This window comes from Rhinolophus sinicus, linkage group LG06 (genome assembly GCF_036562045.2).
Source record: "Rhinolophus sinicus isolate RSC01 linkage group LG06, ASM3656204v1, whole genome shotgun sequence".
Classification (NCBI taxonomy): Eukaryota; Metazoa; Chordata; class Mammalia; order Chiroptera; family Rhinolophidae; genus Rhinolophus; species Rhinolophus sinicus.
Window position 1 is genome coordinate 129,904,213 of NC_133756.1, and position 27,874 is coordinate 129,932,086.

Below are 27,874 nucleotides of genomic sequence, written 5' to 3' on the forward strand. Positions count from 1 at the left end.
CCTTGGAGGAAGAGGTCAGCTGCCTGTGGGGCAATCCTTTCCCATCGTCAGGAAGTCATTTCCCCAAATGACAACTCCTACTGCTTTGTGGATCCTTCCGGAATCACAGTGGGCAATTTAGACTTTGCTCCCAGCAGGCTCGGAAACGACTCATTATATTACATTCATTAAATTAACGCTAAGGATGCTTTGTAACTAAAGCTCAAAATTTGCTGTCCTGATTTATTTCCCACTCTCAGCTTTTGCTCAGCTGTGTTGTCCAATATAGGTAATTAGAGGCTGCAGTATGATTAAATGGCAACACAAAGATAATCCAAACATACTTGCCAGATGAGAACTATAAAGATGTCCAAAATTTTAATATAGTCTCCTACCTCATGTTAAAGTTGCCTGGGAGGAAATAAAGTGAAAGAAAAACAAAAGAAAACAACAACAACAAAAATGGAATCCCTTTACCTTAGGAGTAATTCAGGGACTCCAGGCAACGTCTTATCCCAGGACTTCATCCTTATTGCCAAGGGCCTTACAGATAGACACTCATGTGTAGCTGGGAGGAATAGGGTGGTGGCAGCTGCAGCAGCATGTCACAGTTTATTTCCGTTGTCCACAGTTCACAGTTCACAAGGATTTGTGAACATACATTCACTGGGGGATGTATGTACAACGTTTACCATAAATGGGAGAAAAATGTCTCCTTTCTCATAGAGGGCATTCGACAAGTTTTCATTTTCCTGCAAAGTTAGGCATTTGTAACTCGTCCACAAGGACTTGCTTGTTGTGTATTCTGCCCCATCCAGCACTGTCAACATTTCTTAATTTCTAGCTCCCCTCTAAATGCTGTGTCTCTGCCACCCCAGGCTGCTCTGATTTGGGCTCCTTGAAGTGACTTAGGATCTTCAAAACACTTCAAATGCACAGCATTCTCCAGGTTTCCAAAGACGTCCCAGGAGAAGTGCATATAGTTTTAAGGAAACTAATTTCCAGATCTTCAATTTTCATTTTTTTTCCTAAAATGATCATCCCAATATTACATAGAGTTTTTTAATAGCCCTTCTATTACTTTTCAAAAGAAAGGCATACTCATCACTCATCTCAAATCTTACATTACATTGCCAGCCTGTGCAAAAAGAGAGTGGGGAGATCAAGCAAGGAAGAACCCTTCATTCATGAGCCACAAAACCTTAGGCCTCCATGAACTGTTTTACACATATTTCTGTGGAGAAAGGCACTAGAAATGTGTATTTTGTGCAGTGTGGGGATTTTCTGAATTCAGATGGTAGTGTGTGTGTGTGTGTGTGTGTGTGTGTGTGTGTGTGTGTGTGTTGGAGGGTGGTTATAAAAGTTTCCAATTTATCTTATCCCTCCAGTCTCCACTTATTCTCAAATCATGCATGGCTCTTAAGGGACATTCTCTTCGAATAAAGCAAAGAGAGCCCTGGTAAGACACATTGAACCCTAAAACTGGCTTTTTTGTGGCACATAATTAAATGCAAGCAATTTCTTTCAGCTATATTTCATATTCAACTCTATGTCATTAGCCATGAAGAAGAGTATCTTTGAAGAGCCCCAAATTCTAAAGGTTAATGAAACTGACTCTGATTTTATTTTCATTTTTTAAAAATTTTTCTTAAAATTTAGCTAACATACAATATTATATTAATTTCAGGTGTGTACTGTAGTTAGTCAACATTTATATACCTAAAGAAGTGGTCACCATGATAAGTCCAGCAACCGTTTGACACTGTACCACACTATCACAATATTATTGACTATATTCTCCATGCTGTACGTTACATCCCCATGACTTACTTGTTTTATACCTGGAAGTTTAAACCTCTTATTCCCCTTTACCTCCCCCCCTTTTACTTTTTCAATTACAGTTGACATTCAATATTATTTTATACTAATTTGAGGTGTACAGCATAGTGGTTAGACATTTACATAATTTAAGAAGTGATCTCCCTGACCAGTCTTGTACTCACCTTGGCACTATACATAGTTATTACCATATTATTGACTATATTTCCTGTAGATACCGAGAGCATTTTGATGGCTGCCAGATGAAAGTGGGAGTTAGAGGAGTGAGTGAAAAACGGGGGAGGCATTAAGAAATACAAATTGGTTGTTACACAGTAGTCATGGGGATGCAGGGTATAGCATAAGGAATACATTCAATAATATTGTAATAACCATGTATGGCGTCATGTGGGTACTAGATTTATTGGAGTGATAGATAGGAGGGGGGTTGGGGGCAAGGTGAAAAAGGTGAAGAATTTGAAAAGTACAAATTAGTAGTTACAAAATAGTCATGCAGATACTAACTCTTAAATGTAACTGGAATAATTTTGAGAATGACCAAATTTTTAAAGATATGTTGGATACAAATTTTATATGATGTTTTTCAGATTTGGTGCAGATTATTTAAGAAAGCAGTTAAAGCCTATTTTCTCAAAACATATTATGAAATATTTACAGTAATTTGTACTTCCTGTTAACAAAAGATAAAATTCATTGCTAGCAGCTGGACTAATTACATTTAAACAGTAAATACCCTTTTCCTTTTTTAAATACATGGGGAAGTTTAATTATGAGAGCTACTAAATATAATAGAATGATTCTGATTTTTTCTTCTCAGATATTATTTAATTATTCCCTAAAATGAACACCAGAGTTCAATACATACATACACACCTATTTATTGAAGGAATACAATGCCTGTTCATCATATTTCTAGATTTTCAATTAATTTACAATGTTAGCTACATGTTACTTTGCATTATTAAAAAATTAGTAAATTGTTTTATCTCGGCTTTATAGCATATACAAATAAATCAAATTTTACTTTAGGTCTACATTATTTTAGTATTGACAGTTTTTAGCATTTTCCCTTAGAGGATGATTTCCATTAATTATTTGTCAGTGTTTTCTAGCATTTCTTGAAACACATATGAAAACATTTTTTAATTAAAAATGAAGTCAGGTCTTTATTGACAGAAAGTTAAATTGACTTGACTGATTGGCTTGACTAAAAGAATTGTCTTTGCCAATTAGTTCGGAGAGTGGGTATTTTCCACAAATTAAATAGCAAAAGCTATAGCTTCAAGGTTTTGGTAAAACATATTTGAATCACACAAAAATATTTGATTTAAAAACAGTATTGGCAATGAAATTAATAATATTTTGATTTTCCTAATTCTTTCTGAATAATTTGGGTAACCCAAGGTGCTATAAGGAAAGAGTAGTGGGTATAATTAATAGTTATTTGATAAGCGCTGGTAAAGTGCTTTTGGAATTCTTCCCAGAAACTGAGATAGTGAATGAATGACTTTAATGATTGGGTAACAAATGCTTTTGCAAGTCAAATAGTTTCCAATTCTTTGCTTTTACCAATGTAGAAGAGTACCAATTTAGAGGAGTTATCAGCTGGCAGATCATTAAAAATAGTGTTTGAAGACAGATCATTATGTGATTACATAACTCAGAATGTACTCAAAGGGTTGAACAACTTGGCTATACAAGTTGGCTCTATAACTCTCATTCCTCTCTATAGATTTATGGGGACAAGATTTTTCAGGGTTTACACCTAAAAATATAGCACTAAGTCAATAGTCAGTCATGGATATGTGTATGAATTAGAAAGCCTTAAAAGAATAAAAGGCCTATTCATCTCACTAAGAGACCTATTTATAATAACATTTTAATTTTTCTTATTTATTATTATTTATTAAACTTATAATCTGTGTTGTTTTGACCAGTTGTATTCATAACAATTGTAATAGTAACTCAACCAAGAAGAGCGATTATTTTTAAACACTTAGAGCCTTATAGTCAGAGGAAATAAAATAAAGTTTCAAATTTTAATACTAAGTATGATTTAAGCGTGGTCAACAAAACACTTTAAAACTTAAATGTGTTCCATTAAGATAAAATTCTGAGGGAGAATTGGAATGAGAATATAAATTTAAGGGTGAAAAGAAAAGATGGGTAGTGTTCCAATGTTAAAGAAAGAGACTATTCATGTATTTTTAAATGGTTGATGATGGTATCAAGTTGTTTTGGTACTTAGATTTTGTCGAATACATCTGAAAGAATGATGCAGTGGTTATAGTTTATATCAATATTTACAATCTGCTGGAAATTACATGTTTTCCAACTTTGTTTTTTAAACTTACAATGAAAAATTTTACCTGTCAAATTAAAAATGTGCAAGGGGTTGTATATTTTTAAAAATTCTTTTAGGGCTTAACGAGAAAAAAAAATTGACGTGAATACACAGGCACTCCAGTTCCATGTCATGATGGCTATTTCCTTTTCCTTTGCTGGAGAATTGCTTAGGCCTTGAGACCCCAGTCTTGTAGGGGGGTTTTCCTTGTGATACTCCTGAAGGCTGGCCCTGAGTGAGGACAGGTCCCTCTGTCATGTGCTTTTTAGAACACTGTGTTTCCATATCTTTTGAATATTTCAGCCTTGAGTAGAATTTTTTTTTCGCTACATCTTTTTTTTTTTTGCAGCAATAAACTCTGCCTCCAGCGTTCTCTTTCCCCTATTCCTTTCAGGGAGACTCAGGAGAGTTTCTAACAGTTTATCCTGCATCTCATGTGGGTGTCTTTCCTTTGCTAACTTATGGAATGAATACTGGTTGCTGGATCTGATCGGCTTTCCCACTTTGCTTTTGCTTTCTTTTCTGGCATGTTCTTTTGTTTTTTCCAAAAAAATTCTTCTAGATTTTGGGATTTGCCTTATTGAGAGAAAGGAAATCACTTAAGGTCTGGGTCTGCCCCAAACCTCCAGTTCTAAGAGGTCTTATCCGCATTTGCTTCTCTAAATTGGATATTCCCACCCAGGAGATAGTCTCCCATCACACCAATAGCTAACCCAAGCCTGGAGTGAGTTATTATTTCGTTTACATCCTCTTGAGTATGTGCAATCTTTCTGTGCCTTTCCTTGGAGTCCTAATTCATGCATTTCTCTAACAAGTTCTCTTAGGACATGGGCACTGCTATATCCACATTTTCAAAACACTTCCTCTGGAAATGTATCTAGTAATCCTTTGTATATTTCTTGCTGATCTCTATAGCCTTTTCCCATGTTCCAGAACTCTACTCATGATAACAAACAACCCCAACAACACTTATTTTTATTGTATGTCATAATTTTAAGGATCAAGAATTTGGGGAGGGCTTGGCTTAGTGATTCTTCTGTTCCACGTGGCATCAGCGGCGGTCACTTGGTGGTATTCAGCAGGCAGATGGTGTGGAGAGTCTTAGAGAGCTTTCATTATATGTGTGATGGCTTGGCGGGAATGACTGGAAAGCTGGTCTCCGCGGAGCATTCATCAGGAATCCTACGCATGGCTTCTACAGCGCGGCAGTCTCAGAATTACCCAACTTCTTCCATGGTACCTCAGGACTCCAAAAAGAATATGCCGAAGGAGGCTTAGTAGCAGCCTCAAGTCTTAGACGTCTTACAACATCACTTTTGCTAAGTGCTGGCTTCTGTTGGTCACTGAGACCAGTCCAGATTCAAAAGGAGGGAAATTAGAACCCACCTTTCTTTGAGAGGAATAGCAAACAATTTGTGACCATCTTTAATCTACCACACCCTGTCGAATCTGCCCACCCACACGTGTGTAATCCTTTTACATAGCTGGGCTGCCCTAACTATGTCTAACTATGGATTCTGTATCTGAAGCTTCAGGAAGAAGCTTTACCATATTTTCCTGGCTCCTTCTGAGGAACTAATTCCAGGCTGCTGTTTGAGAGTTTACCTCTCTTAATAAATTTCACCGGGCTGCAGTCATTCTTTCTGATTGAGAAATACTTAAAAATCTATCCTCCTTTTCTAATACCTTATTTAGAGCAGTTAAATTGCATGCATCTCCTTAGCCCTTTCTTATCCCTTTCTCCTGGTTTTCAATATCTCATTTTTGTGTTTCATGTCTGCATAGTCTATCTTTAAGAAACTATATCTGTCATTCAGCCTAACCAGTCTATTTTCCTTTATTTTGTTTCCATTTTATCCACACTCTTCTCGTGATATAGGGTTGAAGCACATTTTTGAAACTGCTCCAATTCCTCATTGATTTCCTGGGAAAAAAAACTGATTTTAGAGACTTAGTTTGAAGCTGACACCAAGATCAAATTCCATAAGAAGTGCCTGTGAGGAAAAAGAGGAAGTAGGAGCAGGTCTGACAACTGAGAAAGAAAAGGTGGAAGAAATGAGTAGAAAGGACAGAATTTGCGAGTCAGTCATCGGTGAGGGGTCTGCCCTGTCCCAGAGTCCTGGGCCTGCACTCGTGCCCCTCCTGTGCTCAGTCCCAGCTGGGAGTGGCACAGGGGAAGTGTGGCCTTGGCAAGAACATAGTGTTGGATCTAGAGGGGCAGCCTGCAGTTGAGGCTCTCAGTCAACTCTGCCTCCGGCAGCAGCAGCCCTGGCCACCAGAGGGCAGAGTGTTGTCCATGTGAATGGCAGCCAGGATGGAAAACCACTCTCTAATCTGGCGAAAGCTAATGAGGCTGGATAGCTTCCTTGCCCTGATCTTTGCATCTCCACTAGTCCAGCTGAGGTCCTGCCAACACTGAAGGAGATGAATTGACTGACCTTTGAAAACAGGAAGTTGGATTCACAGGGTTAAGGTCTGATTCCACCGTGTACCACCTGTGTGATGACCTTGATCAGATTTCTGTGTCTCGGTTTCCTTAATTGTATCATGAAGGTTGGACAAGACTTCTGTGGGTCCTTCCAGCTCTGACATCTTAGGATACGTAGGGCCTTGATGATGTCAGATGAGACTCTGATCTCATATCTTTCCAAATTTATACCTGTGAAAAAGGATGCTTACCACTTTTCATTGTCAGAGAGCTAATTCACTGAGACATATCTGGGGCATAATTACAGTATATATGCATATAGACATTGAAAGAAATTATTCTGAGACATAAATTGTCTAACACTAGCAGGTGATTGCAAAAGACATTGGGTTTGGATTGTTTAATGCAATGCTAATTTGCTTCAAGTGCAAACACTAATCAGGAACATTAGGTAATTATCATTTAGGTACAGGACCCCAATATATGAAATCTGCATTTTCATGTGGGCCTTAGTATCACTTAGGTAACTGCTTACGGTAACGGTGGGGAAGGATTCTAAGAAATACGTTCATTATAGAGATTTGTAGTGACAAATCTTGATTATTAATTTTACCTTTTGTTGAATATCTTATAAGAGGCATCTATCAAATCTTAGGAACAATTTTTATATTTAAGTAGTTTGATTAAATACACACTTAATCTTAGTGTGAAGAATCCTATGAGTTTGAAGAAAAAAAGGAGAGCCATTTCTTGAGCCTCAAACCCCCTTAGTTTTCCTCATTTTACAAATGGGGAAACTGAGGCCCAGGGAGTTTATCTCAATTGCCCCAAATCACAAAATAATAACTGCTAACAATTTTATTTTGCTTCTCAGTGCCGGGTACATTTAGAAGTCCTTTATATATATTGACGACCTTAGTAGATAAGTACAACCACCATAAGAGATAGACACTGTGATTTCCACCATTTTGCATATGAGGAAACTGAGGTATAGAAGGGTTAAGTTACTTGCTCTAGGGCACATAGACAGAAGTGGCAGAGCCAAGATTTGAACCCAGGCAATTTGGCTCCAGAGCCCATCCTTTCAACCATATACACACCTTCCTCTTTAACATAGTATGTTAAAAAAAGGCAAGCTGGAACTAGAACTCAGATCTCCTCATTTTCTTTTAAGGGCCTTTTCCATAACATCAGAGTTAATTAAAAACAAATCCATTTAATATTTCAAAATAAACTTGGCAATTGGAATTGCGGAAGTGGCTTGTCTGAGCCCCCATCTCTGGAGGTCTTACTTTTTTGCACGAGGCCCCTAAAAGCAATCTCCCCAACCTCCATCTCCACACCTCTCAAAAGAAACTAGCATTAATTAGCAGATAGGAATTTATAATCAATGAATCATATGCTTTAAAGCAAATGGCTGATTATGAAGTGGTTTCAAGATATGTGAAAAGCTTTTTCTCAGAAATAAGCTAAACTCTTTTAGGAATAACGCTGTTATCATATTGATAAAATTTCCATTTGCTTTTCTTCTCTGGGCCTTTCTGGGTCCTATGTGTGGTCATTCCCAGACTCTCACCACTAGCCTTAGATTCCTCAGCCTTGATCATTGTGGCATTCCTCGTTTAGTTTACCCACTCTTTGACAGGACTCCAATGTTATATTTTGGCCTGGCTAGACACCCACTGCTAATGCCCTCCTGGCGAACAGTAAACTACTACAGCGTAGCGTGCTTCTCTTGACTCAACCACTGAACTCACGACCCAGCTGGAGTTCCCCATTGGCTAATAGCCATCTAAAAGCAAATTCTTCGGTCATAGCCATAGCAACTCATTGGTTTTCAACTTGGAGGTTTGCTTACTTCACTGATGGTTTCTGTTCTCATTAGTTGCCAGTAGCACATTGAAACTGTACTTGCTGAGACCATCAATGTTGAGAACTGATTTTCTGATCCACTGGAGCAGGGCACATTTTCCATCCATGCCCCAAGGGTTTGAAATGATCCCATATTTCTGAAATGTAGCTCAGACCCATGCTGACTCATCTTTCCCAAAGTTAGCAACTCATCACTGCCATCGTGGAGCAGAGGATGGGGAAGGATTATAGATTCTAGGGGGCACTTAAGAGCAGGGACCCACTGGTATTTTGTTAAGAAAGATGGGCAGAGGGTAAATGGGGGTGAATAACCATCAAATTTTGCTCTCTTTTGTTAGGCACTAGTGAGAAAAATCGATGCCTCTGACAATATCTATACCACGGAATCCACCACAGGCAACCTGTTCAGCCTGACCCAGGAGGGGGCTCCCTTGTGTCGCATCATAGCCAAGGTAAGTTTCATGTTTGGGGGCCAAAATCACAGGCTGGAGGAGAGTAAGAGGCAGCTACTTTGGTGGGAACAGCTGGCTCAGGAAGTTGTCCTGGCTCAGGAAGTTGTCCTGGCTCTAGCATTTGCTTGTTGTGTGACCTTGGAAGAGTCAGCTCCCCTCCCTGGACCTTGGCATCTCCATCTTTAATAGTGATTAGCCCTGCTGATTCATTCCCTACTTGATGTCTCAGTACCCTCAGACTCTCTATCATCTTTCTTCATGTAAGATTTCTGTGATAAACATCAACCCTCCTTCCTCATCTCCACATACCCCACCAAACCCAAACTGAGCATAACCTCCAACTCAAACACTTGGCTGAATCCCCAAAATGCTTGCAGCCACTCTAACACTACATAAGGGAAAGACACAATTTAAAAGGACAGTGGTTTTCATCAATTACAATGGGAGTTATACTTCATTAGATTTATGGTCAATTTGCCCCTGCACCTGAGGTCCAAACATTTAGAGAAAATATAGGCAATTTGTAGCCCTAGGACCTCATGAGGGTCTGTTTCAGTTTTACTTTTTTACTTGAGAAATGAAATCACCACTGGGGATAGAAACAGTGGTGTAATTGCAAGCAAAGTTACATCTTTCGGTAAACTTAAGATACCAGTCACAGGAAGATGCTCCAACTTGGTGCTTCCCATTCCTGACTCTGCACCACAATCCAAAACTTAGGGAGGTTTTGGAAAACACAGATACTTTTGCCTCATCCAGGATTTACTGAGGTCCTGATCTGAGACCTGGGACTCTACATTTTAACAAGCTCTACGGGTGATTCTGAGGCAGGGCCAGACTCTCAGAATCACTGATCTAAGCCCTTAGGGAAATCTGGAAGAATAGGGTACATGCTTATTAACGCTGGTCAGAGGAGAAGTAAATTGTACAAAACAGCAATAGCTGACATTTGAGTATTGCTGTCCACTGTGATTTTAATGCTTTACATACATTATCTCTTTTAAATCACAAAATCCTCCTATGAGGTAGGTACCATGTTGTTCCTGTCTTTAGTTGAAGAAATGGTTTAAGGGACTTGTTCAGGGTCCCACAAATGATAAAGAGTGGAGTCAGAATTAGAACCCAAGTCTCTTTAATTTACAGTTCATGATCCTAAAGCCCACAGTGGTGACTTCCGGTTCAATCCTTGGCTCTTCAGGTTCTTGGGCCAAAGTGTGACTCAGAAGTTCTCAATCCTGTTTTCATATTAGACTCAGTGAACTTTAAAAAGGTTCTGATTCAGATTTAATGGGTCTGGAATGTGGCCTGGGGTAAATATTTTAGCATCCCGTGTGATTCTAATATACTTCTTGCGTTGGGGACCACTAGCTCTTAAAGAGTAATCAGGTGTAATTTAACTTAGAAAGCTTGTGAAGTTGTTGGGCCAAAGGGGACGGAGAGGGTAGCATCAGCTCTGTCCTCTCCAAGGAGTCTGTGACTCAATCACTCAGCTAGGTTAAGAGTATTGTCTCTGAAGAGGTCTGTCTCAGCGCTGTGGGGACAGACGGCCGCTCCAGTCTGGTGCTGGAATTGACTCAACGTCAGCTTCATGATTCACTTCAAACAGAAAGTAGCTGACGCTCATCTGGAACGAGGACTATTTTCTCCTTTCAAAATGAGTTGCAAATATTGGCTGGGTTTGGGCACCAGGTGTGGATCTGAGGCGTGGAAGGGGCAAGGGACTCTTCTGAATGGCAGCGCGGGGCCTGAAGTGTTTTTATGTTTTGGAAAGAACTGGCCTTAAACGTTTCCTGGGGAAGAAACTTTGCTGAAGCTCTTTTTCTGTTCCAAGGCCTGGGCATGCCAAGCTCTGCCTCCGTGTGTTGTAGACAGCCCTTCCTGCCTGCTTGCATTTGTGCTCTATTTCCAGAAAAGCAGAGAGGGGCCTAAGCCAAAGATGATGCTGGTCTCCTCTGGGGACCACGACTTACCACTGGTTAAATATTGACCCCAAACATTTCCAGTGGTAAGGTCGAAAGGCCTGGGCCGGGACCCCCTCTTCAGCTATTTAACTATCCTCTACCCCAACACCACCACTGGGCTCTCAAGAAACATGACCAGTAGTTGTTTAAAGATTTGGAGGTTCCTTTGAGTGTGGACATGGGCTACACCCCACCAGAATCTGCCCAAGGGAGTACACGTGTCTCACGGACTATTAACAATATGAAGAATGACTATTTATTGGTGGCTTTCAATGTGCCAGGCCCTGTGTTGGGCATTATCCACACAGTTATCATATCTTCTCTACATGTACCCATCTGAGATGGCTACCGGTGACCCTATTTTACAGAAAAGGATGCCAGGACTCCTAGTGGTTGAATACCTTGAGCAGCTAACACTTGAAACCACCTTTGTCCAACTCTGGAGTCAATGCTTTTTCCATTTTACCAGCTCAATTTGGCTACAAACATAGAATACCTCCCTTTCCAGGCAAAGCTCCTGCTTAAACGATCCTGTCTCCCTCTTAAACAGGATTTCCTCTTTCTCTGCTCCTGGTGCACCACGCAATGGTTGGCTTGCGCACTTCACGCCTGAGGCTGGTGAAGGCTGGCAGTGAGGGGTATTGGCAGGTGTAGGGAAGAAATAGGAGAACCTGAGATCTCTAAAGCTAGAAGTGTTCAGCTTTGATGATGACGGTGGTGGTAGTAGCTGTCGTAGTAGAAATAAGAAATAAACACTTATATACAGCACTTAATTATGTGCCAGACAATATTCTAAGGGCTTTCTATGTAACCCATCTACACCTCGTAACAATCCTCTGTGGTAGGTAGTATGTATCTGCCCGCATCATAGAGGTGGGGGAGCTGAGACGGTGAGAGGGTCACACAGCTAGTAAGTGACCGAGCTGGAATTTGAACCTGGCGATTGGGCAGCAAAGGCTGTGCTCTCGGTTACCATTTTGAACTGCCTCTCAGCAGCACGTCTTCCTCGTCCTGCCTTTCTTTTCCTTCTTCCTTTTCCTCCCCGTACCCACTTCCCACCTTCAGTGCCCTTCATGATTTGCTGAGTCCTTTCTGTATGTCAAGCACTGGGTTAAACTTTCCATTCGTTAGCTGATGCTCCCGATAACCTTAGGCTAGTTATAATTATAATTCCTATTTTTAAGATGAAGAAATAGCGGCTCAGAAACAAAGTCATACACATTCAGTGCAGAGCTGGGATTTTAATTAGACCTGCTGACTCCAGAATCTTAATCTCAACCTTCTCATGTCTTTAGTTCTTGGGAGAGAGTAGACAGAAGGTTAAAGCAGAGAGAAGATTGAGTGACGACTCCCCTCTTTCTAGCCTGGAAGATGGTGAGACTAGTTTCCAGCAGAATCACTGTGTTTGGGTTTCCAGTCTTGGCAGTGACTCAGGGGCTGGGCGTCCCTGGCATGCCCTGTAAAGCATCCTCACTGTGGATGCTCAGGATATGTGCCCAATAGAGTGACCGATGTGGGCATTCTCCCCAGTGTTCTTTCCCACCCACCTCTTTGGGGCCCAGTGTGGTCTGTCTTTGGGTCTTCCATCCATCTGAGCTGCCTCCATGAGACGATTTGACAACCTGTCTGAGGTCTGTCATCTCAGCCTCTTGGGTTCCTCTGCAGGCCGAGGAGTAAACCCAGTCTTCCCTATGTATGGTGATGGTAGCAAACCCATCCCTTCCTGAGTACAAAGCATAGAACACTCCCTTGTGTTTTGTGGAAATGACCCCACACTCCAGTTCCTCTGTGATTTCCCCCACCACTGGTCCACACACCCCACAGAGGTCTAGTCCAGCTTTATGACAGCTTATCCCAAGTCTATCTGAATAATGCATACCATATACAGTTGGGCTCTGAGCCTGGAGCTTTCTATAAAATTAAACAAGCTCCAACCAACAGTGCGATTCTGCTAGCGCAGGCGATTCCTGGCTCTACGCTAAGATGAGTGCTGCCCTTGGGTCCTCGATGGGGGCTTCTGGGGAGTCCGTGCCACTAATCCATCTCACTTCCTCACTGCCTCATTTCTACTCTCCCTCTCACATATTCCAGCCCCTGAGGCACCTTTTATGAGGGTATGAGACACTCTTTTAACTGGGAAGCCTTCCATAGCCTGACCCTCACCCGGATGTCCAGAACTGTGGGCTTTCATATACATGAACTCAATTACTCCCCTGAAGGCTCAGTCATGTAACTGTCATGGCCCCATTTTTGGCCGAAGTTAACCAGCAGAAGAGCCAGGATTTGAACGAGAATCCCCTCAGTTTGGGTTAGGAATTCCCCCCACCGCTTTCCTCTCCCAGTAACTAAAAATGCTAAGAAGGCCATTTTTCACCAGTTTGGGAAACGATGTAATGAGAATTCTACACAAATGGGTGCAGAGGCTTAAATATAGTTATGCTGGGCTCAGTGCTTCCTGAGCCAAAGGAAAGCTGCCACATTGATCCTGGCTTTTGGCCTGCATTCTTTGGCACCATTTCTTAGTTGTTGCTTCCAGATATAAACTCTATCTATCTATCATCTATTTATCTATTTATCTATCTATCTATCTATCTTTTTATCATTTATCTATGATAGCTATCTTTTATCTATGATATCTATCAATCTATCCTTGTACATATAGAAATAATATGCAATGTACATGATTAAATATAAATAGAGACATATATAAATATGCACACGTATGTAAAAACATATATATTTACATCAGGAGAGAAGTCATTAATGACCAGCTGGGCTAGCTGGGGAGATTCCCGTTTCTTTTCTTCTCACTTTGAAGAGAAATTTGATTTTACTTGCTCTCTGAGTAAGGTCTTTATGTGGAACCCTCATTAGATGTCCCAGGAACTGTGGGAAAGTAAAAAGGCAGGGGTGAAGGACTGTGGAGCAAGGACTCAGAGGCTAAGTACCTTGTCCCGTCTAGAGCATGTTTTATTGGAGTGATGGTGGCCATTTAAAATCAGAGTGCTTCCCTTTCATGAACCTACAGCCCCCCTCAGATTATGTTAGAAGTGCTTGTTCTGTACCCCTTTAACCCTGCACCCCTCCTCCATTTTGCTGCACTTTTACCCAGATTTCTTCCTGCTTTTAAATTGTCTGCCTTCCCATGACTCACTGCCTGTCAGACCACATGTTCAGCACGGACAGGAGCTGGGCCGCATTGCCCAGTGCCCAGCATCGCGTCTGGCACATAATTCACCATTAATATGTTTTGGCTGCGTGAATGAATTTACCGGCCCTAAGATAGGCCCCTTTGTCATCAAATGAAGTACCCCAAAATGAAGTAGGGATATACTACCCTGTTACCCTGAAAATAAGGCCTAGCTGTACAATCAGCTCTAATGCATCTTTTGGAGCAAAAATTAATATAAGGCCCAGTTTTATATTATATTACGTAAGACACAGTCTTATAGTAAAATAAGACCAGATCTTATATTTATTTTTGCTCCAAAAGACGCATTAGAGCTGATTGTCCAGCTAGGTCTTATTTTCAGGGAAAGATGGTAGTTAGGGATCACTCTTAGCTGACTATAAAATTTAGGAAATTATGAACTTTCCCAGAATTGGACACTTTCATCTTGGTCCCTGCAGTGATAAACAGTATAATTCTAAGGATGAAAAGTGTCCCTGAGCCTCCCTTTGTGGGGTGCTGAGGAAGGAACCATCTGGGATGTCTAACTTACTTCCATGAGCCTGTGCTGGGCCATAGTGGTTATTGCTTCCTCTTCCAGTTGCTTATTCATTATCCTTGCAATCACAGCTGCACCCCCAGAGCACGGAACAGTGCCTGGGTGTGTCGTAGGTGCTCAGAATACTTTTTTGATGAAAGAGGTCTCAAAAATCTGATGGGGGGTGGTCAGAACCCACCTTCTTCTTATAACATTTTCTCAGTTGGGGAACAGACTGCAATGGGCTGAGTTAGAAGCAGGAGGTCAAAGGTGAGTATCTCTCAGGACCAAGTTCAGATCACTTGCTCACACATTCTTTACTGCTGCCACCACATTCAGCCCTCAGGGAAGGGAGAGGGGAAACAGGACAAAGCCCAATGTGGGGTATGCAGCTTCTCTTGCTCTGGATGCCCACGGTGGTGTGGCCACCGGTTTCCCAGTTGAGTTACCTTTGTGATCTGTTGGCTGTCTCACTTTGCTCTCAGAGCTAAGATGGCTCCAGCGATTTTTTATAGAACAAATATGACCAGTTAGGATGAGCGCCTCGCTCCCAGATTCTTCCCAGAAGTCCTTGCAGACTGCTCGTGGGAAGTGCCCACAAGATAAAGGTGTTTCCATGAACAGCTCTCACAAAAGGAGAAGTACACGCTTACACTCAAGAGCCAGGCTGATCCTAAAGGAATTTTTGGTTTTGTTTTGTTTTCTGTTCTTTTGTTTGTTTGTTTTACCAACGGGAGTAGAGGAGTGAAAACAAGGATGGTGTTGATTTGGGGTGAATTATTTCACCCATCTGGGCTTCAGCTTTTTCCATGACAAAATGGGAATAAATTGTAATATTGATATAAATAAAACTCCTTTTTTGGTGTGTGTGCCTGCCATAGTTGTTGGGAGGATCTGAGAAGGAATGGGAGGTTGCTGGCAGAGCAGGAACCAGCACTGGGCATCGAGGCTTTGGTTTCCTCCGCCTGCTTCAGACTTGTTTCTAAAACCTATTTCAGATGATGCGGGCTTGCTCCATGGCAGGCTGCTGAGAGGGGATTGCCAGGTGTCTGGGAGCAATAGAGTGGAGTTGAGCCTGGTCCCAGCAAACACGTCTGCCCTGGCACTGCAACCCCAGAGTTTTTGGGGACTCCCACTTCCAGTTTGCACTATCATCCAGTTGGGTGACATCATTTCTGGAGCTAGCATTTCACGGCAGCATGCGTGTAAACATGGGAGTGTGTGTGTGTGTGTGTGTGTGTGTGTGTGTAGGAACTGTAGGGAAGGAAAAAAATCCTGGTTTTCTGTTATGGTCCTAGATTCTCTGGCTGGTGCCCTGCAAATTGGGCTAACAAAAGACAGATTAACAAGAGAAAAACAAACAGAAGTGTATTAGTCTGTGCACTGCACTTTCACATGGGAGCACTCAGAGACCAATAACTCAGAATTGGTTAGAACTTGGGCTTATATAGAATCTTAGCAGAGGAACACTACATTTTTAGTGAAGTAACAAGACAGAGGGAAAGGACCTTGAGTCTTTGGGGCAGCAAATCGTAGTAAGGCAAATATATGGGAAACTAATAGTAGGTAAAGGCTGGTAATAGTGAAGTTTGTTATGTAGATATCCTCTGATGCCATCTCCAAGCTGATAAGGGTCTAAAGTTGTCTCTGGTGATTAAATTTTGTCCTTCCTAGCAGAGATGAGAGGGGGCACAATTTTGTAAGTTGACGTTCTGCTTTTGGGCAAACAGGACAGAGGAGATCTTTTCTCATATCTGCTTTTTCTCAATTGCCTCCAGCCCAAAATAATCCTTATGCTAAAGTGGCATATTTTAGGGCGCCATATTCTGCCATCCTATAGACCTAACAGCATACCTGCTGAATGAGGGATGTCATTTATTTTTGAGTCAGCCCTAAGGAAAGGTCACACAGTGAGGTCATGTGACATTTTTTTTTCCTTGGCAGGAGGGTGGCGTCGTAGCACTCTTCAAGGTCTGCCGGCAGGACAGTTTCCGGTGTCTGTACCCCCAGGCGCTGCGCACACTGGCCTCCATCTGCTGTGTGGAAGAGGGTGTCCACCAGCTGGAGAAGGTGAGAGTGCAGCTGGCTGGCTGGGTGGGGCCTGAGGTCCCTGAGCCAGGTGAGTAGGTGGGGAAAAGGCCTACTGGTGGCCACCTGGGCCTCTTCCTGGAGCAAGTCCCTCCTTTCCCTGGGCATCATTTGGATGGAACTGCTGGGATCCTGACTGTGGGAGTCGATGAAGATGTGAGGGAGACGGGACCTGAGGAACTCAGCCAGGAAAGGCCGAGCCCAAAGGGGCACTCAGCGCTTCCTGGGTGGCATGAGCAAGAGTGGGTGGAACAGAGCAGGTGGCAGGAAGTCAGGTGGGGAGTGGTGTTGAGCTTCAGGACAGTTGGTTCTTCACTCATGGCAGGACCCCAGGAGGAGGTGGAGGATCCAGCTCCTCAGGGGACAGAATGGCAAGAGCAAGGTGGGTGGTAGGTGCCTTGGCAAGCAGATGGGGCTCCACTGAGACTAGAGACTAGAGAGCTTGGGAAAGGGAAAGTGAAGCCTAAGTCCAAGCCTATGTCGGGTCAACAAGGCGCAAGGGTGGGCAGGGTTACAGGGAAGGTGGTGATCTGATAGGTCCAGGTGCCTCACCTCCAGGCCAATCCAAGGCAATGTGACTAATTGCAGCCACTGCCCTCCTCACTAACCCCAAGCTGTAGGGCTGAGGCAGCTCCTCTACCGGGACCTGAGCCTGCAGATGGGTCCTCAGGGACATTAGCCAGGAGGGTTGGGGAGGCTAGAGCCGACATTTGTGGCAAGTTCCAAGGAAAGATGCTGAAAATGTTTATGGAAGCGAGGTAGAAAGGCCTAGTGTGTCCTGGTGACAGTTGTGGTGCTTGTAGGGTTGGGGGGTAGATACCTTGAGTCTGTTCCTGTGACTGGTCTAAATGGGGATGGGGCAAGCAAACTGCTTCCCTTCCTCTGCAGTGTGTCCCATAATCTGGTCCCGGCTACCCAGAAAACCTGTGCCCGACCCCAGCTTCTTCATTTTGGTCTGGATTCCTAGACAGATGGTCATCTTACTTTCCATCCTGCTTCTTTCCAAATCTACTCAGGTTACTGCACAGGGTCACAGGATCATGGGCTCAGAGATGCTCTTAAACTGAGGAAGGAAGAATCTGCTCATTTTACAGATGAGAAGGCTGTGGCTCAGAATGGTGAAGTAATTTGTCTGAGGTCACACAGCAAGACGATGGAGGAGGAGTGGCAGCCATCTGCTCAGATTGCCCTCTTCCCACAGGGTCAGAAGCCTTTGTATGTGTGTGCTCACTTAGACGGCAAAATGGAGGAGGGGGGCCGCGGTGAAATAGAGTCTCCCTGAAGTAAATGTATCAAGCATCTCCAGCTCATGTGTGGAATATTCTCGCTTTTTTCTTCTTCTTCTTCTTTTTTTTCAAAATAAAATCTTTTTCCTTGGATAGTGGAAAAATAGCCAAACGGGGTTGTTTCTCATCTTCTTTCATGCTGGTTGACAGGAAGAATGACACGAGAAAATAGAAGGGACTGTAGTCACCAGTCCTCCCAAAGCAGTGGATTTCTTGGCTGTAGAGTTTGCAGAGCAGCAGGAAATTTTCAGCCTGGAGCAGAACAACAGCAGGGCTCTTTTGTTTAGAGCTGAAAACCTGTACAGCAAGGCTGGAGGCAATTGTGTTGTTGTTGTTGTTGTTGTTGTTCTATCTTTCTGATGCTACTCCAAAGGCAGAATATGTCCTTACCAGGCCAGATGGGTCACCTGGCCTGGGAGTCAGACCCTGCCCTGCGGAGCAACAGGACAAAGGGAATGCTCCCCGTCTGAGGGCTTGCCAAGTGCACATGCAGGTACACACACACACACACACACACACACACACACACACACACACACACACACCTTCATTAAGTCTCCAGAAGCTTGTGAGGTGAACACTATTCATAGCTTCATCTTCAAGACAAGGAAACTGAGTCTCAGCCATTTTAAGTGACCTGCCTGAAAGTTTTGGAGCCAGAATTTGGACCCATGGCCTGAGTTTAATGCCCATTTTATCTCACTGCCTTGCCAGTTTGATACTTCCAGAAAGCACTGAAAAAGGCCCTATAACTAAACCCTTGCTGCTGATGGCAAATGTGCTAATCCCTACCCCTAACTGGCACAGGAGAAGGTAGCCGTATCTGGCTATTCCCCCCTCCAAGTCAGATTGCTTTCCATATACAGACAACTCTCATGCCTGGCACAGAGACATTAATATTTCAGGAGTGTCACCGAGTGGGAGTTGCCTGAGAAGAGCCCCCTTGTGGTCAGAACCAGCAACTACATTGCACAGCAGCTGTATAGCTTGCAAAGTGGCACCACGTTCTCATTTCATTTGATGCTTGCCTCGAATATGCAAGCATCCCAACTATACATTATAAAGAAACGAAGGTCTAGAGAGGTGAAATGACTTGTTGCACAGAATCACACAGCTGGTAATTCATTCATTCAGCAAATATTTATTGACTATCTGCTGTTTTCCAGGCACTGTTTTTTAGGTGCTTGGAGTATAGCTGTAAACAAAGCAGACAAAACCCGTTGTCCTCATGGAGCTCACATTCTAGTGCAGGGGGTGGCAAGTGATGGCCTGTGGGCCAAAGTCAGCCTGCTGCCTGTTTTGATATATATGGTCCATGAACTAAGAATTTTAAAAAAAATTTTTAGATGGAAAAAAAATCAGAAGAAGAATAATATTTGTGTCACATGAAAATGATATGAAATTAAAATTTTTGATCCATAAAGTTTTATTGGAATACAGTCGTTGCCTGTGTCTGCTTTCACACAACAACAGAACTGAATAATTGCCAAAGACCATGTAGGCTGCAAAGTAAAAAATATTTACTATGTGGCCTTCTACAGAAATGTTTATTGACCTCTGTTCTATCAGGTAATAAGGTTATGATGACAATGATGAAAAGGACAATAACTAACATATCAAATACTTGCTTTGGGCAAGTCAAGTACTTCGCAAAGCCCCTCCTTTCATTGTGTCATTTAATCGTTTATTATCCCCACTGCTTATAGAATGAAGCCAGACTCAGAGAACTGAAGCAATTTGCTCAAGAGCACACAGCTAATAAACATCCTAGCAGTAATTTAATTCCAGCTCTGCGGAGACAGAGCCTGCCTGGGCTGTGAACCATTAGGTGGACCCAGGACTCAAATCCGATATTGTGAGGCCACCCTCTTCTCCTCCACATAACACTGCTTCCAAAGATGTGAGAGGTTCTAGAGACACCCAGACAGGGGCTGGGTGTCCCCCTGCCCTCTTTTGCTGCCCGCTCCTTGATCCTGCCCACACCTGCCCCACTCCATGACCTGAGCTGCTAAGCAATGGCCTCAGAAGCTCTGATGAGGTCTGCCATTGTCAGCGTTTGGGTGGAAGGTGAAGTCCAGGGACAGACTGGATGATAGAAACTGTAGCAGCACAGGTGTGGTGAAGGCAGGGTAGGGGAGTGCAGCGCCCAGGGGGATCTCTCTAGCTGCCCACTCACCAGGCACAGTTCCTGCCCTAATTGGATAATGTCAAAGTCCCAGCCTTCCCCTGATTTATTGGCCTGGCCTCCTTGCTGAAGCTCGCTTCATTAATTGGCAGTGAGAAATAGTGCTGGATTTGGTGAAATTCATCTCTGTCATGTGGCTCCCCCCCACTTCCCCCTGACCTTGAAAAGGTTCATTAAATCAAGCATAGACCCCAGGAGTAGAGATGTGGGTCTACTCAGGTCACCAGACACCCCCATCCATCTCCCGCCCTGCTGCATGATGCCTGAGCTCTGTTGGACTTGAGGCATTTGTGTGGTCATAGATTCAGTCATGATTTCATTCATTCACATCAAGTCACTTATTCATCTGCTTCTTCATTCCTTCTGTCATCTGGTCACTTTCAGCTCACTCACTTACTCGCTCACTCACCCAGTCCATCATCATTTAATCACCCAGTCCATCATGCTACTAATTCATTCTTTCATCACATGTTTGTTGTGAAGCAGCCTGGCACAGTGGGGAAACCATGGTCTTTGAGAGCCAGGTTCTCCTGGGTTGGAAACCTATGTATTTGGATGCATTACTCTGGGCAAGTTAGTTAACTTCCCAGAGGTGCGGTTTCCTCATCAGTCAAATGGGCATGATGGAATCTACCTCTAGGATTGTCAGAGAAGAAGAGCTGTGCAGTCACGTAGTGTCTGGCACACAGTAGGCACCGAACAAATAGTAGCTAATGTGATTGCTGCACACATGATGCCAATCGCTGGTGTTGTAAAAGTCACTGGCTTTGAAAAGATTGCAGTGTGGTGGAGAAGGGAGCATGTTGGCGTGCCAGCAGGAAGGGCTCACTAGCAGGGTCAAAGATGCTGCCCGGTACAGTATGGAAAAGTCGGGTGGGGCTGGAGCACGAGTCCTCATAATTTTTCCATTTTACAGATGAGGAAATTGAGGTTGGGGTTGGAAGCACCAGCGGCCAGGATGGGATTGGAGGGGGTAGGGACTAGGGCAGGACTGGGGACTCTGGTCCAGGTGGGAGGCTGGGGATCTGAAGGGCAGGAGCCTACAGGTCTAGGGCCATAAGGGTGGGGCAGGATCTCAAAGCCCAATGTACAGACAGCCTCAGATGACCTCCAAGAGAGTTCTAGTAATTGCCTCTTCCAGCCTTGAGGCCAGAGACAATCTTGCTTTCAACAGAGTTTCCTTTTATTCCCATTCCCCTCCCTCTTGTTTTATTTTTTTTCAAATAAGGAGTTCTCCCTGGGCTGGAGCCAAGGGGAGAGTTTAATGAAAATCAATGGAGACATTAAAGAAGAGCAGAGGACAGGGAAGGAGGGCTCAATTTCAAGGATGAGGAGAAAATCATCAGTGGTGAGGGCTGAGAAAACTGCTGTCTGTCTGTGCAGCTCCCTCACCTCACCCCTGTTTCCTGGGGCAGCTTCCTGGGATCACTTGCCCTGACATCTGAAGGACCAGGTTGGAGGTAGGGAGGCCTGGACCCCGCTATTGAAATCTCAGAGATCCTGGGTAGGAGGGAGATGGGTGCGGGGGTGATGCAGAGGCTCTGATGCTCCAGCTGCTGTTTTATAGGACTTTCACTCCATTGCCTGCTCTCTGTAGGGTTGCAGATGGTCAGAAATAGATAATATTTTCCAAAAAAAGAAAAGTTAACCGGTGTTTTCTATCTTTTGATAATTTGATTCACATAATCATTTTGCAAGGAAGGCAGGGAGAGACGGTCACACCCATTTTACAGAAGGGGAAGTTGAGGCTGGAAGGCATAAAGACACTGAGAGAGGCAGGGCTGGGTTGAGAACCCTGTGCTTTTGCTCCTAGGCATAGGTTTAGTTTTCTACACTCTGCCCCCTGCCGCCGCCAGCTCCTCAGCTGAAAGAGGCATAGTATGCAGACCCCAGGGCAAGGCAGCTACTTCATCTTGATTCAGTCAGTTCTAATATGTAAGTGAGGCTAGGCAGGGAGAGAGAAGTGCTGGATGCCAGGCAAGAAATCTGCTTAATTTGACGTGCAGCCCCTTCTTTTCCTAGGCGTAGCTCCTAGGTAGGGGGAGAAAAAGAATGTTTCTGAAAGGAGATCCCAGGTGCTTCCCCACCCCTCTTTGGCACTCAACCCACCTAGGCTTATCAGCTTCCCCCACCCCTCACACCCCCAGGCACAGGCCTTTAGCTGTCCTGGGAATGGACTAGGACTGCACAGGGAACCCCAGGCTGCCAGGTTAGCCATCCGTGCTGAAGGATAGGCAGCCTGGAGTGGGGACTGCCACTATCACTTTCCCCAGCCCAGCAGGGGGGACATTCTAAAACGCGAGTGTGGCTCATTCACTTCCCCATTGCCAAGCCTCATCCATCTGCCTTGAGAGAAAGGTGGGGGGCTTGAAGGAGGCTAGGATGTGAAGAGGGGAGAACAAAATTAGGCACAATGCCCTGCCTCCCCAATTTCTCCCCGCGAGGATTTACGCTGAGATAACCGGCCAGTATTGTCCAGACTGAAGGAAGGCCCTACTGGCTCTGGGGCTGCATCCTATGCGCAAGTTGCAAGCTGAGTTTGGAGAAAGCACGAGGCTGCCCAGTAAGTAGCCTAAGTGCAGCCTCAGGCAAGGCTCGGGGGCTCGTGCACTGTGCAACAGCGGCCTCTGGCGGACAGAAGCGGCAGCGGCAGCCCTGCTAAGGTGCTCGGGGCAGTCTTTTGGAGCTGGCAGGCTGGTGGGCTCTGGCGGGCCAGGATCCAGTAGTAGGGGCCAGTATGTCCTGTATGTGTGTGTTGCGGGGAGGGGTTGCAAATTCAAGGCAACGGGATTCTTCCTACTGAGCCAGCCTCTTCCAGGCAGAGGATGTCATATATTTTATAATCCAATAGGTCTCCCATTTCTGGACTTCCCCAGCAAGTCTGTCCTGTGCCTTGCGGGAACAGAACCCTTCCTAAGCCCCCTACTTTTCACTGGAAAATATCCAAACTCCTCAGCTTGGCACTGAAGGTGCCCTCTGAACAAGCTGCCTCCAGCACATTGCCCTTTTGGTAAGCAGGTCTGGGAGCCATGCCTAGCTAGCTTCATTCACTACTCGCTATGTGTTGACCTTGTACCTTTATTAAGTCCCAGTCTCATAATATGTCAAGTGGAATGATAAACCATGACAGGAAGAGGGAAGGGTAATGAGAAAGAGGAAGAGACTTAGAGAGGAATGAGAGAAGGAGGGGAGATGGGAAAACACACAGAGATAATGAACACACACTTTCATTCTCCTTTGGGCTGCTTCAAAAGTACAAGGAAGTCCTGTGCAGCTTTGTGGTAGCTGGATACGCAGTGCCCTGGTTTTGACCTGCTTGGGTGTATAGTGATTTCTCATGATGGTTTTCATTTTCATTTTCCCGATGAGTAATGATGTTGAGCATTTTTTCTTATTCTTATTGACTATTTGGTTATTATCTTCTTTTGTGAAATGTCTGTCTGAGACTTTTGCCTGTTTAAAAAAATTGAGTTGTCTTTTTCTTATTGAATTATAAACTTTAAAAAATATATTCTGCATATGAGTCTTTTGTCAGATATATGTATTGAGAATATATATTTTCTTCCAGTGGTTTGCTTTTTCATTCTCTTAATGGTGTCTTTGATGAATAGAAATTTTTAACTTTGATAAAGCCCAATTTATTGATCTTTTCCTTTGAAGCTAGCGCTTCTTGTGTTCATTTAAGAAATGTTTGTTTTTCCCCGAAGCATGAAGATAGCCTCCTGTATTTTCTTCTAGGAACTTTATTGTTTTACCATTCACATTGAAGTCTATGATCTATTTAAATTAAAAATTAAAAATGGTGTTCAAGGTTGAGTATTTTCCATATGATATTGACATCCAATTGAACCAGCACCATTTATCAAAACAACCATCTTTTCACCACTGTATTAAAGTGGTAACTTTGTTCTAAGTGAAGTGATGACACATGTATGGGTCTGTTTCTGGGTGTTTTCTGTTCCATTAGTGTTTTTGTCTAACCTTGTGCCAATATGGCACTGTCTGAGTCCCTGTGGGCTATAATAATTTTTGATATTAGTTGCATAAATCCTGTAGTTTTGCTCTTTTTTATTATTATCTTGGTAATTCTAAGGTGTTTTTTTTTTTGCATCTCCATGTACATTTTAGAATAATCTTGTTAATTTCCACTAAAACACCTGCTGAGATTTTAATGGTGTTTTCCCTAAATTGATAAATATTTTGGATAATTGACATCTTAAACAATATGGGGTGTTCCAATCAATAAATGTATACTTCTCCACTTGTATAGACTGTCTTTAATTTCTCTCAGCAATGTTTTGAATTTTCAGTGTTGACATCTTACATATTTATTTTAGAATTATCTCTAGGTATGTTTTTATGTTAATGTAAGTGTTATTTTTAATTTTTATTTTCTAATTTTTGCTAATCATAGAAAATACAATGTTGAATATTGTACCTAATGACCTTGCTAAGGTCACTTATTAATTTTAATGGTGCATAGACTTTATTGGATTTTATATAGATTTGGAATGTGTACAGATGTATGTGATTATGAGATCTGTAAATTATGACAGTTTTGCATCCTCTTTCCAATCATTATACTTTTATTTTCTTTTTCTTGTCTTATTGCATTGGCTAGGGCCACTGCAAAATGTTAAATAGGAGTGGTGAAAATGGAGATCTGTCTTGTTACTGATTTCAAGGGGACTGCTCTTAATATTTTATTAATTATTTCATTATTAAGTGTGATATCACTATCATTTTAAGGATTAGACAACTGAGACTCAGTATGTAACTTGTTCATGTCACCAAGTTAGCAAATAGCACAGCTGAGTTGTGAACCCAGGGTTTTCTCACTCCTAAGATTGTGTAACTTCCACTATATCACAGGTACCTCTAGAAGAGTGGTGCTTAACCCAGGATCTCCATTAGAATTACTTGAGGAATCTTTAAAAATACTGATGCCAAGATTCTACCCCAGACAAATTAAATCAGAATTTAATTTGGTGGTGAAGGCCAGGCATTAGTGTTTTAAAACTTTCCCAAATGATTGTAATCATCTGAGAACGAGGCTAAGAACCACTGACCTAGAAGTACTTTTGGTACAATTCAGATCTCAGTTGTGTCCAGTAGTGCTTTGCTGAAAACTTGATATTTTTATATCAGCAAATGCCTAATTATCCTAATCCAAAGGGAAAATGAACTTGTTCTTAGTGACCTTTTGATGTCTACTCATATACTCCTCTCCTCCCACCCCCAAATACCTTTACGGCATCTGTTTGAGACTCAGCCTTAGGGAAAATAATCTGCTTGACAGGGAACTTATTTTCTATTTATAGGCTTCAGTGATTCAATCATTGATTTCTCTTCACCTCACCAACTTGCCTGGTAAATAACTTATTATATAATCTCTTTCATCCATCGTTTTATTCCCTATTGCATATTAATATTTGTATTTATCCATTTTGGCACTCAACTTTTAATCAAAGATTCTTGTTTGAAATAGCAAAAGAGATTGAGCAGGCTCTAGGATATATTAGTTTCGGAGGAGGATAACATTATTCATCTGAAAGCTTGTTTTACTTTCTGTGGCTTTTATTGAGCTGTCAGCGCTACCACTACTCCTTAAACCAATACCTCATTTTATAAAGCGATCCTTTGACCCCCTATACTATTCACAGACTTTGTCCTCTGAACCTTGCCCTGATCTGGTTTACATCTCACATTTAGGTCCTGCTTCTGGCCCACAGGTTCATTTATTCCACCCAAACCTTTGCCCTGTCCCTTGGCTGACACTTGTCTTTTTGTTTCCTTGGGCATGACCCTTGCTTCCCTCTCAGACTATGATAGAATTTTCCATCTGACTGTTCCCTGGGCAAATAGATTCATCCTGCCTGGACCCGTGAGCAGGATTCCAACTGCTTTGTGGTTTCCACTTCTTTTTTTTTCTGCAGAATTTAGGTGTCTATGTGGACAAAAAGGTGAAAGAGGTAAATTGAGGGTCTTTAGGTCATGCTCCCTCCCCTGTGGCTGTCATTACTGCATTTGCATGATTCTGTTTAACTGTTACAACCCAGCAACCAATTCCTCTGTCTTTCCCTAAATGCTAAACATGCAAAATGAACTGGAAAATAGCAGACCAGCATCAGTGACATATGATGGCCCTTTGTATACTAGTTGTGTCCCTTAGATATTTGCATAAAAGCCACCACTGATGCTTTTCCAATAATCAGTAGGAGAACATTGCACATAAATCTCATATGATGTTAACTGTATACCTTGGGTTCCTCAGCTGCGTGGGTTCCATACTCTTCCCACTCCTCAGGGAGAATCTCAGCGTTCACCAGGTTTAGACATGTTCTGTATCTGGACTCTGGGTACATCGGTCCTGCTGCCCAGGTGATGACCAGGCCAGACCATCCTCATCACCACTTTCATGCCCTCCCACGAGGGACGCTTGGCCTCAGGCCCAGGCCCATCCTGCTCCATGTAAAAGCTAATTACCTATAAGTGCTTCCAGCAGCAATTTCTTTAGGGATGTGAAAGTGCTTTGATTAGATTGTTCTCTTGGCATCATTAAGTTTATGACTGTGGATGGGAAGTGGGTGGTTTGGGGATGGAGGTGTTCCAGAAATGGGACCAGAGTCTGAGGAAGCTGGCCTCAGGCTGGGTTACTCCCGGGCCCTCTCTAGGAGCTGAGCTGAGCAGCCCCCAGTGACCTGGCCCACTCACCACCTTCTCCCTTCATTGCCTTTCCCAAAGGCCCACAGAAGGGGCACAAGCCAGGAGAGGGAGGACGAGGATGGGAGTCTTGGCCTGGCGTTAACTTCTCTGTGACTTAGGTAATCTCTTCCCCTCCCTTGGCCCGTTTCCTCATCATTCAGCCCACACTTCACAACTTAATTGCCGTGTGTCAGGCCTTAGCTGGATGCCAGAGACAGAGAAGATTCAGTATAGGGGCTGCCCTGAGCAGCTCAAATCTAGTGCAGGGATGGGCATGCAAACTGATGAGGATCGCCCAACACCCCCATTCTAGTTGTGGTCAGACCAGAGTGGTGTGACAGCGGGGAGGACAGAGACCCTCTGTAGAGGGGAGGCAGGTGTGTGTTCCTAGGGGAGTGGCTTCTCACCTGGGTCTGAGAGGGGAGTGAGGAGGGAAAGACAGGGAAGATGACCCCTTCAGGTTTAAGTGAACTGGGTTTGAGATGCCCGTGGAATATCCAGGAAAATTAGTTTTGGAATTAAGCACCAAGAGCTCCAGTAGCAGTTTGAAATGTGGTTGTGACTCTCAGGAAAGAAGGTCAGGGCTGGAGGGCCAGTTGTGAGGGTCATCACAACTTGTCACTGAGGCCACTTGGGTTTGGGTGCTACTGACTGAGATGTGCAAAGTGGGCTGACAGAAAACCTAGCGTAAGACACCTTCGATGGATGTGCAGGAGGAGAGGCTAAAAGAGAAAATGATAATTAGTAGTTAGCTAGGAAGGAGACAAGACTCAAAAGTGGGGTATCATGGAGTCCCAGGAAGGAAAGAGAGCCAAGATGGAGAGAGTGCTCAGAAGGGGAAGGCATTACAGGGAGGCCAAGTAAGAGAGGGCCTGTGAGACAGGGCTCTGCACCAGACAAGGTCCCAAATCCTTTGAAGCATGTGATGTCTCTTATTCTCTCTTTCTCTCTCACTTTTTGTTTCTCTACGTGTCTGTCTGTCTTTGTTTCTCCATTTTTTATTTCTTCCTGATTCGTCTCTGTGTCAG

The 27,874-nt window shown here is 43.3% G+C and overlaps 1 protein-coding gene across 4 annotated transcripts in view; it reads left to right on the forward strand.

The window, feature by feature from the left end:
* INSC (INSC spindle orientation adaptor protein) overlaps window positions 1–27,874 on the forward strand; it is a 118,055-nt gene that overhangs the window by 61,048 nt on the left and 29,133 nt on the right. For all 4 annotated transcript variants that reach the window (XM_074336040.1, XM_074336041.1, XM_074336042.1 and 1 more), the window contains exons 6-7: window positions 8,801–8,914; window positions 16,527–16,652. In XM_074336040.1, the coding sequence (XP_074192141.1) occupies window positions 8,801–8,914; window positions 16,527–16,652 (240 nt within the window). The remainder of the gene's footprint in view (window positions 1–8,800; window positions 8,915–16,526; window positions 16,653–27,874) is intronic.